This window comes from Coregonus lavaretus (genome assembly GCF_964263955.1).
Source record: "Coregonus lavaretus genome assembly, contig: HAP1_SCAFFOLD_1109, whole genome shotgun sequence".
Taxonomy (NCBI): domain Eukaryota; kingdom Metazoa; phylum Chordata; class Actinopteri; order Salmoniformes; family Salmonidae; genus Coregonus; species Coregonus lavaretus.
Genome location: NW_028159333.1, coordinates 62745 through 80270, shown reverse-complemented (window position 1 = coordinate 80270; position 17526 = coordinate 62745). Strand labels below are relative to the sequence as shown.

Below are 17526 nucleotides of genomic sequence, written 5' to 3'. Positions count from 1 at the left end.
AGCTTCTATCTCAAGACCATCAGACTGTTAAATAGCCATCACTAGCCGGCCTCCACCCAGTACCCTGTCCTGAACTTAGCCGCTGTCACTAAGCCGGCTACCAACCGGTTACTCAACACTGCACCTTAGAGGCTGCTGACCTATGTACATGGAATCACTGGTCACTTTAATAAATGTTTACATACTGTTTTACTAATTTCATATATATATATATATACTGTATTCTACTGTATTCTAGTCAATGCCACTCCGACTTTTACTTTGTGTTTTGTGTGTATTGCTGTGAATTGTTATATACTACTGCACTGTTGGAGCTAGGAACACAAGCATTTCATTACACCCACAATAACATCTGCTAAATATGTGTATTTGATTTGGATACTATTGCTAAAGGGATACTATTCTAAAGGGATACTATTGATAAAGGGATAATATTGCTAAAGGGATAATATTGCTAAATGCATACTATTGCTAAAGGGACACTATTGCTAAAGGGACACTATTGCTAAAGGAATAGTATTGCTAAAGGATAGTATTGCTGAAGGGATACTATTGCTAAAGGGATACTATTGCTAAAAGGATACTATTGCTAAAGGGATTGTATTGCTAAAGGGATACTATTGATAAAGGGATACTATTGCTAAATGGATACTATTGCTAAAAGGTTACTATTGCTAAAAGCATACCATTGCTAAAGGGATAGTATTGCTAAAGGGATACTATTGCTAAAGGGACACTATTGCTAAAGGAATAGTATTGCTAAAGGATAGTATTGCTGAAGGGATACTATTGCTAAAGGGATACTATTGCTAAAGGGATACTATTGCTAAAAGGATACTATTGCTAAAGGGATTGTATTGCTAAAGGGATACTATTGATAAAGGGATACTATTGCTAAATGGATACTATTGCTAAAAGGTTACTATTGCTAAAGCGATGCTATTGCTAAAAGGATACTTATGGAAAAAGTTAACGATTGACTAATTTACATCAATAACGATGTAGTTCTAAGATGCGCCACTAGAGGGCTGTATGACATCGCGTGTAAAGTATCAACATGAAGTTCCTTCATTCTGCTTGATCCCTCAACGATGAAGCTTTATAAGACACACAGGCCACGTAAACACTGCGGCCCTGGTCCAACACTGTGGAAATGCAGCCAACCTACTTGAAAATGTGTGTCTGTTGGAAGGAATCACTGATCTACAAAGGGAAGCACAGCCGCAAGCTGCCCAGTGACACAAGACTTCCAGACGAGCTAAACCACTTCTATGCTCGCTTCGAGGCAAGCAACACTGAAGCATGCATGAGAGCACCAGCTGTTCCGGATGACTATGTGATCACACTCTCCGTAGCCAATGTGAGTAAGACTTTTAAGCAGGTCAACATTCACAAGGCCGCAGGGCCAGACCGATTACCAGAACGTGTACTCCGAGCATGTGCTGACCAACTGGCAAGTGTCTTCACTGACATTTTCAACATGTCCCTGACTGAGTCTGTAATACCAACATGTTTCAAGCAGACCACCATAGTTCCCGTGCCCAAGGACACTAAGATAACCTGCCTAAATGACTACCGACCCGTAGCACTGACGTCTGTAGCCATGAAGTGCTTTGAAAGGCTGGTCATGGCTCACATCAACACCATTATCCCAGAAACCCTAGACCCACCTGTAATTTGCATACCACCCCAACAGATCCACAGATGTTGCAATCTCTATTGCACTCCACACTGCCCTTTCCCACCTGGACAAGAGGAACACCTACGTGAGAATGCTATTCATTGACTACAGCTCAGCATTCAACACCATAGTGCCCTCAAAGCTCATCACTAAGCTAAGGATCCTGGGAGTCAACACCTCCCTCTGCAACTGGATCCTGGACTTCCTGACGGGCCGCCCCCAGGTGGTAAGGGTAGGTAACAACACATCTGCCACACTGATCCTCAACACGGGGGCCCCTCAGGGGTGCGTGCTCAGTCCCCTCCTGTACTCCCTGTTCAACCATGACTGCATGGCCAGGCACGACTCCAACACCATCATTAAGTTTGCCGATGACACAACAGTGGTAGGCCTGATCACCGACAACGATGAGACAGCCTATAGGGAGGAGGTCAGAGACCTGGCCGTGTGGTGCCAGGATAAGAACCTCTCCCTCAACGTGACCAAGAGAAAGGAGATGATTGTGGACTACAGGAAAAAAAAGAGGACTGAGCACGCCCCCATTCTCATCGACGGGGCTGTAGTAGAACAGGTTGAGAGCTTCAAGTTCCTTGGTGTCCACATCACCAACGAACTATCATGGTCCAAACACACCAAGACAGTCGTGAAGAGGGTATGACAAAGCCTATTCCCCCTCAGGAGACTGAAAAGATTTGGCATATGTCCTCAGATCCTCAAAAAATTCTACAGCTGCACCATCGAGAGCATCCTGACTGGTTGCATCACCGCTCGGCCTCCGACCGCAAGGCACTATAGAGGGTAGGGCGTACGGCCCAGTACATCACTGGGGCCAAGCTTCCTGCCATCCAGGACCTCTATACCAGGCGGTGTCAGAGGAAGGCCCTCAAAATTGTCAAAGGCTCCAGCTACCCTAGTCATAGACTGTTCTCTCTGCTACCGCACGGCAAGCGGTACCGGAGTGCCAAGTCTAGGTCCAAAAGACTTCTCAACAGCTTCTACCCCCAAGCCATAAGACTCCTGAACAGTTAATTATGGCTACCCGGACTATTTGCACTGTGGTTAGAGTGTTGAGCCAGTAACCAAAAGATCGCTGGTTTGAATAGCAGGTGAAAAATCTATTGATGTGTCCTTGAGCAAGGCACTTAACCCTAATTAGCTCCAGGGGTGCTGTACTACTATGGCTGACCCTGTAAAACAACACATTTCACTGCACCTATGTGACAATAAAATATTATTTTATATGGTCAGCTGATAGACACCCAGTTCTTCTTACAGACACCATGCTTTGACTCTGTTGTGCTGGCTTATAATATATCTACTAAACCCTTATGAAGTGTTATAATGCCCTACAATCTCTTGTGTAGAACTCACCATATTCCCTGGTACACCAGCTTGTCCCCTTTGACCCTGAGGACCCTGGGAAATGTAGGCAGAAAGGTACTTTGTGTTAGAGATTCAACACACCAATAACACGCAACTCGCTATATTTCACCACTCACACACGCACACGCACACACACAATTACCGTCTCCCCCCTTATTCCAGGTGATCCTGGTGTTCCTGGGTGGCCTGGTGTTCCTGGTGTTCCTGGTCCAGAGCAGCCTCCATTAGCTCCATTGGTGTTAGTGGTGGTCTACATATCATATCAAATCAAATGTTATTTTATATATAGACAAGAAGATAAAGAAATTATTCAGTGTGTGTGTGTGTGTGTTGCGTGTGTGTGTGTGTGTGTGTGTGTGAGTTGCGTGCGTGTGTTGCATGTGTGTGTGCGTGTGTGTGTTGCGTGTGTTTGTGTGTGAGCGCGTGTGTGTGAGTTGCGTGCGTGTGTTGCGTGTGTGTGTGCGTGTGTGTGCGCGTGCATGTGTGAATGTAAGCGTTAGAGACTTACAGGCGCCTGTGCAGCCTCCTCCCTCTGCAGTCTTTGGTTTCTGAAACACTGCAACACATAGAGAAAGGCCATGAGTACAATGGATTGGAATTTCAGTCTACTTCCTGAATTGACTGGAATTGACAGCAACCCTGTTAGGTACCAGTGATTCATGAACCAAGAATAAACATGTAGAATTTCCAGGACTATAATCTGAGGCAAAATTTTATACACCCCTAACCACGTCACCTGTGCAACCCCTTCCCCCCACCCCCACGCTCCCTTCCCCCTGCCTCTCACCCTCTCACAGCCGTCAGGGGCATGGCCTACGGCAGGCTTGCCCTCATCTCCCTTCTCTCCCTTGGTGCCCGCCATGCCTGGTACCCCTGGCAAACCCTTGGAGCAGTCCTCACACACCTCCTGCAGCAGAGGACACACGCACACAGACAGACGTTTATAACATGAAATGTGTGTGCTTAATGTACACTACATGGACAGTTCATGCACCTTGGTGTTATTTTTCAAGATCAATACTATAAAAGTCTAACTTCCAGAGTGCACCTCCCTACCTCCTGTCTTACCTGTCCATCTCCTCGACTGTCCTGGTCCTGAGGCAGCCTCAGATGCTGAGGGAGGGAAGGGGGAGGGGGCTATGAAAGGGGGGGGGGGGGGGGGGAGTCAGTGAGAGAGGGGGAGAGGAGAGTCAGTGGGGGGGATCAGAGGGGGATAGGAGAGTCAGTGAGGGAGAGGGGATCAGAGGGGGAGAGGAGGGTCAGTGAGGGAGGGGGATCAGGAGGGGGAGAGGAGAGTCAGTGAGGGAGAGGGGATCAGAGGGGGAGAGGAGGGTCAGTGAGGGAGGGGGTTCAGGAGGGGGAGAGGAGAGTCAGCGAGGGAGGGGGATCAGGAGGGGGAGAGGAGAGTCAGTGAGGGAGGGAGGGGGAGAGGAGAGTCAGTGAGGGAGGGAGGGGGGAGGGGATCAGGAGGGGGAGAGGAGATTCAGTGAGGGAGGGAGGGGGAGAGGAGAGTCAGTGAGGGAGGGAGGGGGGAGGGGGTCAGAGGGGGAGAGGAGAGTCAGTGAGGGAGGGGTAAAAGGCTTCAAGTAGAAGTTGCCCTTAGGCACTGATCTATGATCAGTTTATCCTTCCCAAATCCTAATCTTAATCACTAAGGAGGGGCCAATGCAAAACTGATCTTAGATCAACGTCTAGGGGCAACTTCATCCTTCTACAGTAAAAATGTTGGGGTTTATACAACTATAATGTATAAGTACAATTGATTTCTGCACATTGATGCAACAGTGCAAAGTGTTGAACTGCAGTACAGTGCAAACGGTGTTGAACTGCAGTACAGTCCAAAGTGTTGAACTGCAGTACAGTGCAAATTCGATGAACGATCCATTCAGGAGTCCCAAATAGTACTCAATTCCCCATGTAGTGTTGTACATTTGTCCAGAATCACATAGGCCACTAGAGGGAATAGGGTACCATTTAAGATTTGCCCAAGGAGACACAAAACATTCAAAATCACAAGGTTTTGCAAGTCTTTCAAAGCAGGTTGGTATTTAATTCCAGGTATTAATTGGGATTATTGTTAGAGTTTTAAAGTTAAATGATTTACAACATGGTTGGCCTGAAACATTTGTACCACTCCAATCACACCAGGAAACCCACTTACAGTACAATACTTCCACTTTTTAGCAGTGGGGCCCTTCACACAGTGAGATAACCTGTGAATTGCAGTTCACCTGGTTTCGAACCCATTTAAAACCAATTGGCTTTGTTGAAATGGTTGTTATTATAGCCAGAAGGGCTAATTTGAGCTAGCATGGTGCAGCTCATTAGGTTTGTTAGACTAAGGTTGTATGCATTAAACAGGACCTGTCAGAGAGTCTGTCATTCACTTTCAATATCATCCTATTTAAATATCCTGCAATTTTGTTAAATTGTCTTTTTTTTTTATGGATTCATTTGCATTCAAATAACTTACCGGTTAAATTGTGTTTCTGAGAAAGTTTTTAGTTTTTTAAGGATACATTTATACTTAGCTAAGACTAAGCTAAGAGTGCATTAAGAATTAAGCTAAGAGTGAATCGTTTTAATAGTCTGTTTTAAGGGATTAAATCCATTGAAACTCAACATGCAGGCAGGTCCATGGAGCTAGAGAGCAGCTGGTAGGTCTGTCTGTCTGTCTACTGATGTTCGGACTGAAGCACTTCTGGAGTGTGTATAATGTGGACATGTTTAACTATTCTTGTCGGGACCAGAAGTCCCCACAAAAATACTAAACAAACAAACATTTGACCAACTGGGGACATTTTGTTAGTCCCCACGAGGTCAAATGCTATTTCTAGGGGTTAAGGTTTGAATTAGTGTTAGGGTTAGAATTCCGTTAAGGGTTAGGGTTAGGAGCTAGGGTTAGGGGTTAGGAAAAATAGGATTTTGAATGGGACTGAATTGTGTGTCCCCACAAGGTTAGCTGTACAAGACTGTGTGTGTGTGTTTGTGTGTGTGTGTGTGCGTGTGTGTGTGTGTGTGCGTGTGTGTGTGTGTGTGTGTGTGTGTGTGCGTGCGTGCGTGCGTGGATGTGTGTGTGAAGCCAAGTTTCCACTGTGGGTAGATTGATTATTCTGTTGAGGGTGTGTGTGTGTGTGTGTGTGTGTGTGTGTGTGTGTGTGTGTGTGTGTGTGTGTGTGTGTGTGTCTGTGTGTGTGTGTCTGTGTGTGTGTGTCTGTGTGTGTGTGTGTGTGTCTGTGTGTGTGTGTGTGTGTGTGTGTGTGTGTGTCTGTGTGTGTGTGTCTGTGTGTGTGTGTGTGTGTGTCTGTGTGTGTGTGTCTGTGTGTGTCTGTGTGTGTGTGTCTGTGTGTGTGTATGTGTGTGTGTGTCTGTGTGTGTGTGTGCATGCTTTTGGGGCACAAATCAATGGTAAAAGTCTCTCCAAAAGGCAAAAAGTGCATTTTAAGACAGAAAGTAAAGTGTGAGGACATTAATTTCTCTGAATTATAAAAACACACGGTATACTTTGCCACTACGCACTGCCACTCAGTCGTAGTGTGCCTACTGTATAGTTTTGTGTTGAAATTGTAGAGATCCTCAATTAACTTCTGCCAGTGCTCCAGTCACTACAGTCTCTCTCTCTCCCCCCATCAGCCAATTCACAAAGCCGTGGCACTCTCCTCTAGCTCCGCCTCCTACTGTATGTCTGGCATGGGTTGGGGTCAAATCCATTTCAATTTAGACAATTCAGCTAATGAATTCTATAATCAGAAAGTGTAATTGATATTCATTGACACTGACAATAGTTTTTCCCAATTCTGGAATTGGATTTTCAAATGTTCAGTGTCTGAAGTGTCTGAATTTAAATGGAGGTGACTCCCCCCTTGCTGTCTGTTTACTTACAGTTGTCCCAGGCAGACCCGGCTGCCCTGGTACCCCGTCGTTGCCAGGGATACCCTGAAAGAAGGAACTGAGGTTCAACTGGTTTTAGCCAATCACAGGCTTGCCACATCCCTCTTCACCAACGGTCAGAGGGGTCACAGGTTCAAGGTTGAAGGAACAACCAATCACCTGTGTTCTCCCTCTCCTGGTTTGTGTTCAGACTCTTCTGGTTTGGTTGTTTAGTTTTTAAAAACTATTTAAATTCATTTAAATAGTTTGATTATAGTTTAGTGTAAATCATTTGATTGTTTTGTCTAATTTTGAGAGATAAACACAATACCAGATTAAAGACCATGCAGGGATCTCTGTGCAAGAGGTGAATATATATATATGTTTTAAAGTGCTTTGATTTCAACAATTTGATTTACGCACACAAAGTTATGGTTGGGTGCTTGATGAATACATGAATATTATATTCAGATGAATCAATCTATTGTCTTACACAGTGAACTCAGCCTGGTCTTTAAGAACCAATATTACATGTTTGTTTCCAATGGAAACAAGGGACCCATTTGTCATGTAAACTCCTCTCAGCATTCCCATTCATCTGATTTACCTTTGTACACTGTTCAGAATGAATTAGGATTTCAGATTTCCCCTACAATCAGAGGAAATATTCTCCTAACACTTTATTTGAAGGTCTTCTAATTTACAATAAGTTTACTAAATGGTTAAATAACTATTTAATTATGATTTATAAGCAGTTTATAACATCAATATTCCCAACAATATTCCTAATGTATCATATTTTGATAGTAATATTCAACAATCCCAAAGCTTCCCACAAGAGTTAGTGAATGTTTAAAGCCGTGCTAAGATTTAACAAAGACTCCCATTATACCTTTACAGCCCACAGGGTTAACAATTAGCATAGTTTCATTACATGGATATGGTTTAAGCTATTGTATTGATGCAATAGTTATATATGTACTTGCATATTTACTTTTACTATTGTGTAGCATGTTTAAATTATGAAATGTAAGATAATCATTTGCAATTTTAATCTGGTCTTAATTTGCATTTAGAGTTTTATTAGCTATGACCCCAAGCTGCCCAAGCCAGAACCCAATATGGAAGCCAAACCTGAAGAGGAAATAAGGGACCCGGAAGGAGGAAGGTGGACCGTGAAAGGTGGAAGTTGAAAGGAGGAAGGTGAAGGTGGAAGGTGGAAGGTGGAAGATGGAAGGAGGAAGGTTGAAGGTGGAAGGTGGAAGGAGGAAGGTGAAAGGTGGTAGGAGGAAGGTGGAATATGGAAGGTGGTAGGTGGAAGGACGAAGAAGGAAGGTGGAAGGTGGAAGGAGGAAGGTATAAGGTGGAAGGTGGAGGAGGAAGGTGAAAGGTGGAAGGTGGTAGGAGGAAGGAGGCAGGAGGAAGGTGGTAGGTGGAAGGTGGAAGATGGAAGGTGGAAGGTGGATGGTGGAAGGAGGAAGGTGGAAGGTAGTAGGAGGAAGGTGGAAGATGGAAGGTGGAAGGTGGAAGGTGGAAGGACGAAGGAGGAAGGTGGAAGGTGGAACTAGGAAGGTGGGAGGTGGAAGGTGGGAAGGAGGAAGGTGGAAGGTGGTAGGAGGAATGAGGTAGGAGGAAGGTGGTATGAGGAAGGAGGTAGGAGGAAGGTGGAAGGTGGAAGGACGAAGGAGGAAGGTGGTAGGTGGAAGGAAGAATGTGGAAGGAGGAAGGTGGAAGGTGGAAGGTGGAAGGAGGTAGGAGGAAGGTGGTAGGAGGAAGGAGGTAGGAGGAAGGTGGTAGGTGGAAGGAGGAATGTGGAAGGTGGAAGGAGGAAGGTGGAAGGTGGAAGGAGGTAGGAGGAAGGTGGTAGGAGGAAGGAGGTAGGAGGAAGGTGGTAGGAGGAAGGAGGAAGGTGGAAGGTGGTAGGAGGAGAGCAGAAAAATAGTGTGGAGGAAAATGAGCAACAAGAGTGAGAACAATGGAGTGGAGAAGAGAAGAAAGAGAGAGAGAGAGAGAGAGAGATAGAGAGAGAGAGAAAAGTGACAGAGGGGGAGAGAGAGAGAGAGAGAGAGAATGAGAGAGAAACGTGACAGAGAGAGAGAGAGAGAGAGAGAGAGTGAGAGAGAGAGACAAAGAGACAGAGAGACAGAGAGAAAGGGCCAAAGTATATTCATTTTAATGAATGCTCCCCCTCTCTCCTACCTGGGGTCCTGGGATGCCGATGAAGCCCTGTAGCCCAGGAGGGCCAGGAGGACCTGGTGGTCCCGGAGGCCCCTGGAACACACACACACAGATACACATATATCCAGTGAGACTTTGCGAACCACACAACATCGTCAGGCATCATTTGGAGCCTAATTATTCCAACAACAAAAACAAATTCAATTGATATTCAGCCAAGTGACACTAGTGAACTGAAGCCAAAAGGCAGACATGGCTAATAGATGATAGAGAGACCAGACCTGCCACATGTTTCCTCCCAGAGTTCCTGGGGCTCCCTGCAAGGCAGGAGTAGTCAAATTCAGAGTACATCATCAGCAGATCATAAGTATGCATGAACAAACACTGGCACCCTACAGTGAAACAATTATCCTGCAGAATAACTCAAAACTAATTAAAAAACAGCTGTGTATGTGTATGCATGTGTGTGTGTGTACGCGCAAACTAGCCATACTCACTGGTCCTCCTGTTCCTCCTATTCCTGCGTATGGAGGGCTGATACAGTTACACTCTCCAGGTTCACCCTGAAAAACACCCAGAAAACCATCACACACCTCTCATAGATCACACAGACAAGTTGTGAAATAATTATACTGTATCATTGACACTAAGGCCAGAATCCAAACTTGAGTTCTGTGTTGCTTAAAATGAGCGGGCGATTTGCACTAAAGCCAAACTCAACATAGGATTCGATTTTTAGATAATGACTGAGAAAGAAACAGCATGCAGCGAGAGAGACGCCTGAAACTCTACACAAGCTGTCACTCATTCATAACTACTGTAATCTGAGTGACTATTTTCAGCTGTAATCATTCTAGGCCTTTGCTACAGTAGGTTTAGTTTGGTGAGAGAGTGAGTGAGAGGAGCTGAGGATATTACAATACATTTCAGCTGCTGGAATGTCCTCCTCTATGGCTGCGTTTACACATTCTGATATTTTTCCACTAATCAGTCTTTTGTCCAATCAGATCAGCTCTTTTGCCAACAATTGGGCAAAATATCAAAATTGGGCTGCCTGTGTAAACGCAGCCTATCTGTGTTTGTCTTTCAGATTCAGATTCAGAAAAGTAATGTCCTCAACGAGGCAATTAATTTAGCAGCAAACATAATACATACAGGGAAAATCACATATTTAAAAACAAGAACAACAGATAGCAATGAATATTTAAAAGCAAAGTAGGCTGGTTAAGTGCAATTTCATAGAAATGTCAGAATTAGGCTGAATGGCACATTCTAGACAGAATGAGGCTGGGATGTAAAGTGGCTGTTTATGGGCTCCTGACCAATTATATTATTTTGTGTGTTTTATTTGCGCTGATCTTAACTTTTTTTTTGCATAATGTTTCCGCCATCTATGACCAAAAAGGGCCTCTGGACTTCAGAACAGAGATAACTAAACTCGATTTGGATGAAGAATTCTACCACCGCAAACCGATGTTGGCACTAAGACCGCACTCAACGAGCTCTATAGGGCCCGAAGCCAAAAATAAAATGCTCATCCAGTGGCGATGCTCCTATTGGCCGTTGATTTTAATGCAGGAAAACTGAAATCTGTTTTACCTCATTTTTCCAAGCATGTCACCTGTTTAACTAGAGGGGAAAAAACTCTAGATCACCTCTACTCCACACACAGAGATTCATACAAAACTCTCCCTCACCATCCTTTTGTCAAATCTGACCATAACTATATCCTCCTGATTCCTGCTTAAAAGCACAAATTCAAACAGGAAGTACCAGTGACACTCTCAATTCGGACGTGGTCTGATGAAGCAGATGCTAAGCACAGACTGGAATATGTTCCGGGATTCATCTGATGGCATTGAGGAGTTTACCACATCAGTCACCGGCTTCATTAATAAGTGCATCAACGACGTCGTCCCCACAGTGACCAGCGTACATATCCCAACTATAAGCCATGGATTACAGGCAACATCCGCACTGAGCTAAAGGCTAGAGCTGCCGCTTTCAAGGAGCGGGACAGTAATTCCGCTACACCCTCCAGCGAACCATCAAACAGGCAAAGCGTCAATAGAGGACTATGATCGAATCCTACTACACCGGCTGACGCTCATCGGATGTGGCAGCACTTGCAAACTATAACAGACTACAAAGGGAAACCCAGCCACAAGCCTAACAGACGAGCTAAACGTCTTCTATGGTCATGTCGAGGCCAGCTATACAGAACCATGAGTGAGAGCACTAGCTGTTTCGGATGACTGTGTGATCATGCTCTCCATAGCCGATGTGAGTAAGACCTTCAACATTCATAAGTGCGTAATACCTACATGTTTCAAGCAGACCACCATAGTCCCCGTGCCCAAGAATGCCAAGGTAACCTGTCTTAATGACTATCGCCCCATGGCACTCACATCTGTAGCCATGAAACGCATTGAAAGGCTGGTCATGACTCACATCAACACCATCATCCCAGACACCCTGGACCCACTCCAATTCGCATCTGCCCCAACAGATCCACAGATCAATCTCTATTGCACTCCACATTGACCTTTCCCACTTGGACAAAAGAAACACTGATGTGATAATGCTGTTCATTGACTACAGCTCAGCGTTCAACACCACAGTGCCCTCGAAATTCATCACTAAGCTAAGGGCCATGCGACTGAACACCCTCTGCAACTGGATCCTGGACTTCCTGACGGGCCGCCCCAGGTGGTAAGGGTAGGCAACAACACATCCGCCACGCTGACCCTCAACTTGGGGGCCCTTCAGGGGTGCGTGCTTCGTCCCCTCATGTACTCCCTGTTCACCCACGACTGCGTGGCTGCGCACGCCTCCAACACCATCATTAAGTTTGCTGATGACACAAAGGTGGTAGGCCTGATCACTGACAACTATGAGACAGCCTATAGGGAGGAGGTCAGAGACCTGGCAGTTTGGTGTCAGGACAACAATAAGACAAAGGAGCTTATCGTGGACTACATGAAACGGAGGGCTGAGCACACCACCATTCACATCGACAGGGCTGTAGTGGAGCGGGTCGAGAGCTTGAAGTTCCTCGGTGTCCACATCACTAAGGACCTATTATGTTCCAAACACACCAACACAGTCGTGAAGAGGGCACAATAACGCCTCTTCCCCCTTAGGAGGATGAAAAGATTTGGCATGGGCCCTTAGATCCTCAAAAAGTTAAACAGCTGCACAATCAAGAGCATTTTGACTGGCTGCATCACCCCTTGGTATGGCAACTGCTTGGCATCCGACCGCAAGGCGCTATAGAGGGTAATGTGGGTGTGTGTGTTTATGGCCCAGTACATCACTGGGACCGAGCTCCCTGCCATCCAGGACCTCTATACCAGGCAGTGTCAGAGGAAGGCCCACATTTTTTTCAAAGACTCCTGCCACACAAGCCACAGATGTTTCTCTCTGCTACCGCATGCCAAGCGGTACCAATACACCAAGTCTGGAACCAACAGGACCCTGAACAGCTTCTACCCCAAAGCCATACGACTTCTAAACAAGACTGCTAAATAGCTTAGCAAATGGCTACCCAGACTACCTGCAATTACCATTTTTTGCACTAACTCTCTTGCACTGACTCTATGCACACACACACTGGACTCTACCCACACACTCACACATACTTACACCACAACACACACACACACACACACTACATACACCCACACTACATACACCCACACATACATAACATGCACACACATGCATACTGACGGCACAAACACACACACACACTTGTTTTCGTGAAAATTCAGGACTTTTTGGAGCGTTAAAATGTTTGACCAATAAAACTCTTATTTTCCCTAACCACTAACCATAACCGTAACCCCCAAAACCCTAACCCTAACCCTAACCTTAACCCTAAACCTAACCCTAAACCTAACCCTTAAGCTTAAAATAGCATTTTAACAAATTCAGGACCTTTTCAGGACAGAAATGTTAGGACTTTGGGGTCCTGATAATGTTGGAAAACACACACACACACACACATCAAGACAAAGGAGATGATCGTGGACTACAGGAAAAGCACGGCCGAGCACGCCCCCATTCTCATCAACGGGCCTGTAGTGGAGCAGGTTGAGAGCTTCAGGTTCCTTGGTGTCCACATCACCAACAAACTGTCATGGTCTAAACACACCAAGACAGTCGTGAAGAGGACACGACAATGCCTATTCCCCCTCAGGAGACTGAAAAGATTTGGCATGGGTCCTCAGATCCTCAAAAAGTTCTACAGCTGCACCATCAAGAGCATCCTGACTGGTTGCATCACCGCCTGGTCTGGCAACTGCTCGGCCTCCGACCGCAAGGCACTACAGAGGTTAGTGCGTACGGCCCAGTACATCACTGGGCAAAGCTTCCTGCCATCCAGGACCTCCATAGCAGGCAGTGTCAGAGGAAGGCCCTAAAAGTTGCCATAGACTCCAGCCACCCTAGTCATAGACTGTTCTCTTTGCTACCGCACGGCAAGCGGTACCAGAGCGCCAAGTCTAGGTCCAAAAGGCTTCTTAACAGCTTCTACCCCCAAGCCATAAGACTCCTGAACAGCTAACCAAATGGCTACCCAGACTATTTGCATTGACCCCCCCGCTGCTGCTCTCTATTTATTATCTATGCATAGTCACTTTACCTCTACCTACATGTACATATTACCTCAATTACCTCGACTAACCTGTGCCCCCGCACATTGACTCTGTACCGGTACCCCCTGTATATAGCCTTGTTACTGTTATTTGATTTTAATTTAATTTATTCATTGTTTACTTCATTTTATTTAGTAAATGCTTTCTTAACACTTTTTCTTCTTAAAACTGCATTGTTGGTTAAGGGCTTGTAAGTAAGCATTTCACTGTAAGGCGCATGTGACAAATAACAATTTGATTTGATTAGATTTGATACACACACACTGCTACTGTTAATTATCTATCCTGTTGCCTATTCACCCCTACCTACATGTACAGTACATAGCTATAGTGGCTTGCGAAAGTATTCACCCCCCTTGGCGTTTTTCCTATTTTGTTGCCTTCCAACCTGGAATTAAAATGGATTTGGGGGGGGTTGTATTATTTGATTTACACAACATGCCTACCACTTTGAAGATGCAACATATTTTTTATTGTGAAACAAACAAGAAATATGACAAAAAAACAGAAAACTTGAGTGTGCATATGTATTCACCCCCCCAAAGTCAATACTTTGTAGAGCCACCTTTTGCAGTAATTACAGCTGCAAGCTTCTTGGGGTATGTCACTATAAGCTTGGCACATCTAGCCACCGGGATTTCTGCCCATTCTTCAAGGCAAAACTGCTCCAGCTCCTTCAAGTTGGGTGGGTTCCGCTGGTGTACAGCAATCTTTAAGTCATACCACAGATTCTCAATTGGATTGAGGTCTGGGCTTTGACTAGGCCATTCCAAGACATTTAAATGTTTCCCCTTAAACCACTCAAGTGTTGCTTTAGCAGTATGCTTAGGGTCATTGTCCTGCTGGAAGGCGAACCTCTGTCCCAGTCTCAAATCTCTGGAAGACTGAAACAGGTTTCCCTCAAGAATTTCCCTGTATTTAGCGCCATACATCAATCCTTCAAATCTGACCAGTTTCCCAGTCCCTGCCGATGAAAAACATCCCCACCATGCCTCTTTGATTAATGCCCTCCTTGCCTGGTCCGTGAGATTTGGTGGGCGGCCCTCTCTTGGCAGGTTTGTTGTGGTGCCATATTCTTTCAATTTTTTAATAATGGATTTAATGGTGCTCCGTGGGATGTTCAAAGTTTCTGATATTTTTTTATAACCCAACCCTGATCTGTACTTCTCCACAACTTTGTCCCTGACCTGTTTGGAGAGCTTCTTGGTCTTCATGGTGCCGCTTGCTTGGTGGTGTCCCTTGCTTAGTGGTGTTGCAGACTCTGGAGCCTTTCAGAACAGGTGTACTGAAATCATTTGACAGATCATGTGACACTTAGATTGTACACAGGTGGACTTAATTTAACTAATTATGTGACTTCTGAAGGTATTTGGTTGCACCAGATCTTATTTAGGGGCTTCATAGCAAAGGGGGTGAATACATATGCACGCACCACTTTTCCGTTATTAATTTTTTAGAATTCTTTGAACCAAGTAATTTTTTTAATTTCACTTCACCAATTTGGACTATTTTGTGTATGTCCATTACATGAAATCCAAATAAAAATCAATTTAAATTACAGGTTGTAATGCAACAAAATAGGAATAACGCCAAGGGGGATGAATACTTTTGCAAGGCACTGTACCTCAATGACCTCGTACCCCTGCACGTCGACTTGGTACTGGTACTCCCTACATGGCCATGTTATTTTCTACTCCATATACACATTGCATTTGGAAAGTACTCAGACCCCTTCCCTTTTCCACATTTTCTTACGTTACAGCCTTATTTTAAAATGGATTTAAAAAATCCTCATCAATCTACACACAATACCCCATAATGACAAAGAGAAAACAGGTTTTTAGAAATTTTAGCAAATGTATTGAAAAAATAAAATAAAACACCTTAAGTATTCAGACCCTTTTCTATGAGACTCGAAATTGAGCTTAGGTGCACCCTGTTTCCATCTAACATCCTTGAGATGTTTCTACAACATGATTGGAGTCCACCTGTGGTAAATTCAATTGACTGGACATGATTTGGAAAGGCACACACCTGTCTCTATTCAGTCCCACAGTTGACAGTGCATGTCAGAGCAAAAAACAAGCCATGAGGTTGAAGGAATTGTCCGTAGAGCTCCGAGATAGGATTTTGTCGAGGCACAGATCTGGGGAAGGGCAGCAAAAAATGTCTGCAGCATTGAAGGTCCCCAAGAACACAGTGACCTCCATCATTCTTCAATGGAAGAAGTTTGGAACCACCAAGACTCTTCCTAGAGCTGGGTGCCCGGTCAAACTGAGCAATCGGGGGAGAAGGGCCTTGGTCAGGGAGATGACCAAGAACCGGATGATCACTCTGACAGAGCTGTGGGGATGTTTTTCAGCAGCATGGACTGGGAGATTAGTCAGGATCGAGGAAAAGATGAACGGAGCAAAGTACAGAGAGATCCTTGATGAAAACCTGCTCCAGAGCACTCAGGACCTCAGACTGGGGCCAAGGTTCACCTTCCAACAGGACAACAACCCTAAGCACACAGCAAAGACAACACAGGAGTGGCTTCGGGACAAGTCTCTGAATGTCCTTGAGAGGCCTAGCCAGAGCCCGGACTTGAACCCGATCGAACATCTCTGGAGAGACCTGAAAATAGCTGTGTAGCAACACTCCCCATCCAACCTGACAGAGCTTGTGAGGATCTGCAGAGAAGAATGGGAGAAACTCCCCAAATATAGTTGTGCCAAGCTTGTAGCATCATACTCAAGAAGACTCAAGGCTGTAATCGCTGCCAAAGGTGCTTCAACAAAGTACTGAGTAAAGGGTCTAAATACTTATGTTTGTAATATTTTATAAATTTGCTAAAATGTCTAAAAACCAGTTTTTGCTTCGTCATTATGGGGTACTGTGTGTAGACTAATAAAAAATTAAAATAAACACGTAATCCATTTTTGAATAAGGCTTTAACATTACAAAATGAGGGAAAAGTCAAGGGGTCTGAATACTTTTCGAATGCACTGTATACCCATGTTATACTCCCTATATACAGTATAGCCATGTTATTTTTCCTCTGTATTTCTATTCTTTGTTCACTGTGTATTTATTCCTCATGTCACTATTTCTATTTTTTTACTCTGCATTGTTGGAAAAGGACCCGTAACTAAGCGTTTCACTGTTAGTCTACACCTGTTGTCTACGAAGCATGTGATTTGATTTGAACGTTAAAGTGCAAAGTTCAATTAGTCCAACATGTTATTTAGGTGCAGTAGGCCTATTGCAGTAGCAGTGGTTTGGTTTTTACTTATGGTTGTCTTGCACTTTCCTTTTCCATCTCGCTCTCTTTCTTCCTCCCATGTCTTCCTTTTTCCTTCTCTTCCACTGTCTAGCTTCCTTCCTGATATCCTCTCTCTGGTCCGTTCTCTCCCTCCTCCTTCCCCCAGCTCTCTACATCTTTTTTTGCTCCCTCTTTCCCTGTCATTCTTTCACTTCAAATCTCCAATCATACCCCCCCCCCCCCCTTCTCTCTCTCTCTCTCGAAATCCAGATCATATAGAAATCTGTGTGTGTGACTCTCTTTAACAGTCATCCTCTGAGATGCTTGTGTTGGTTCAATCTCTCTCTCTCTCTCTCTCTCTCTCTCTCTCTCTCTCTCTCTCTCTCTCTCTCTCTCTCTCTCTCTCTCTCTCTCTCTCTCTCTCTCTCTCTCTCTCTCTCTCTCTCTCTCTCTCTCGCCCCCTCTTTTTTATTTTATTTTTATTTATTTCACCTTTATTTAACCAGGTAAGT

General features: G+C 44.8%; 1 protein-coding gene across 1 annotated transcript in view; it reads right to left on the bottom strand.

Moving 5' to 3' along the window:
• The window catches only part of LOC311123000 (uncharacterized protein), a gene marked incomplete at its 5' end in the record, with an annotated part of 138871 nt that overhangs the window by 75827 nt on the left and 45518 nt on the right, over positions 1-17526 (bottom strand). The window contains 9 exons of the mRNA XM_084197298.1: positions 3053-3097; positions 3207-3314; positions 3573-3620; positions 3852-3971; positions 4133-4201; positions 6947-7000; positions 9134-9205; positions 9394-9429; positions 9610-9675. Coding sequence (XP_084053424.1) covers positions 3053-3097; positions 3207-3314; positions 3573-3620; positions 3852-3971; positions 4133-4201; positions 6947-7000; positions 9134-9205; positions 9394-9429; positions 9610-9675 — 618 coding nt within the window. The remainder of the gene's footprint in view (positions 1-3052; positions 3098-3206; positions 3315-3572; positions 3621-3851; positions 3972-4132; positions 4202-6946; positions 7001-9133; positions 9206-9393; positions 9430-9609; positions 9676-17526) is intronic.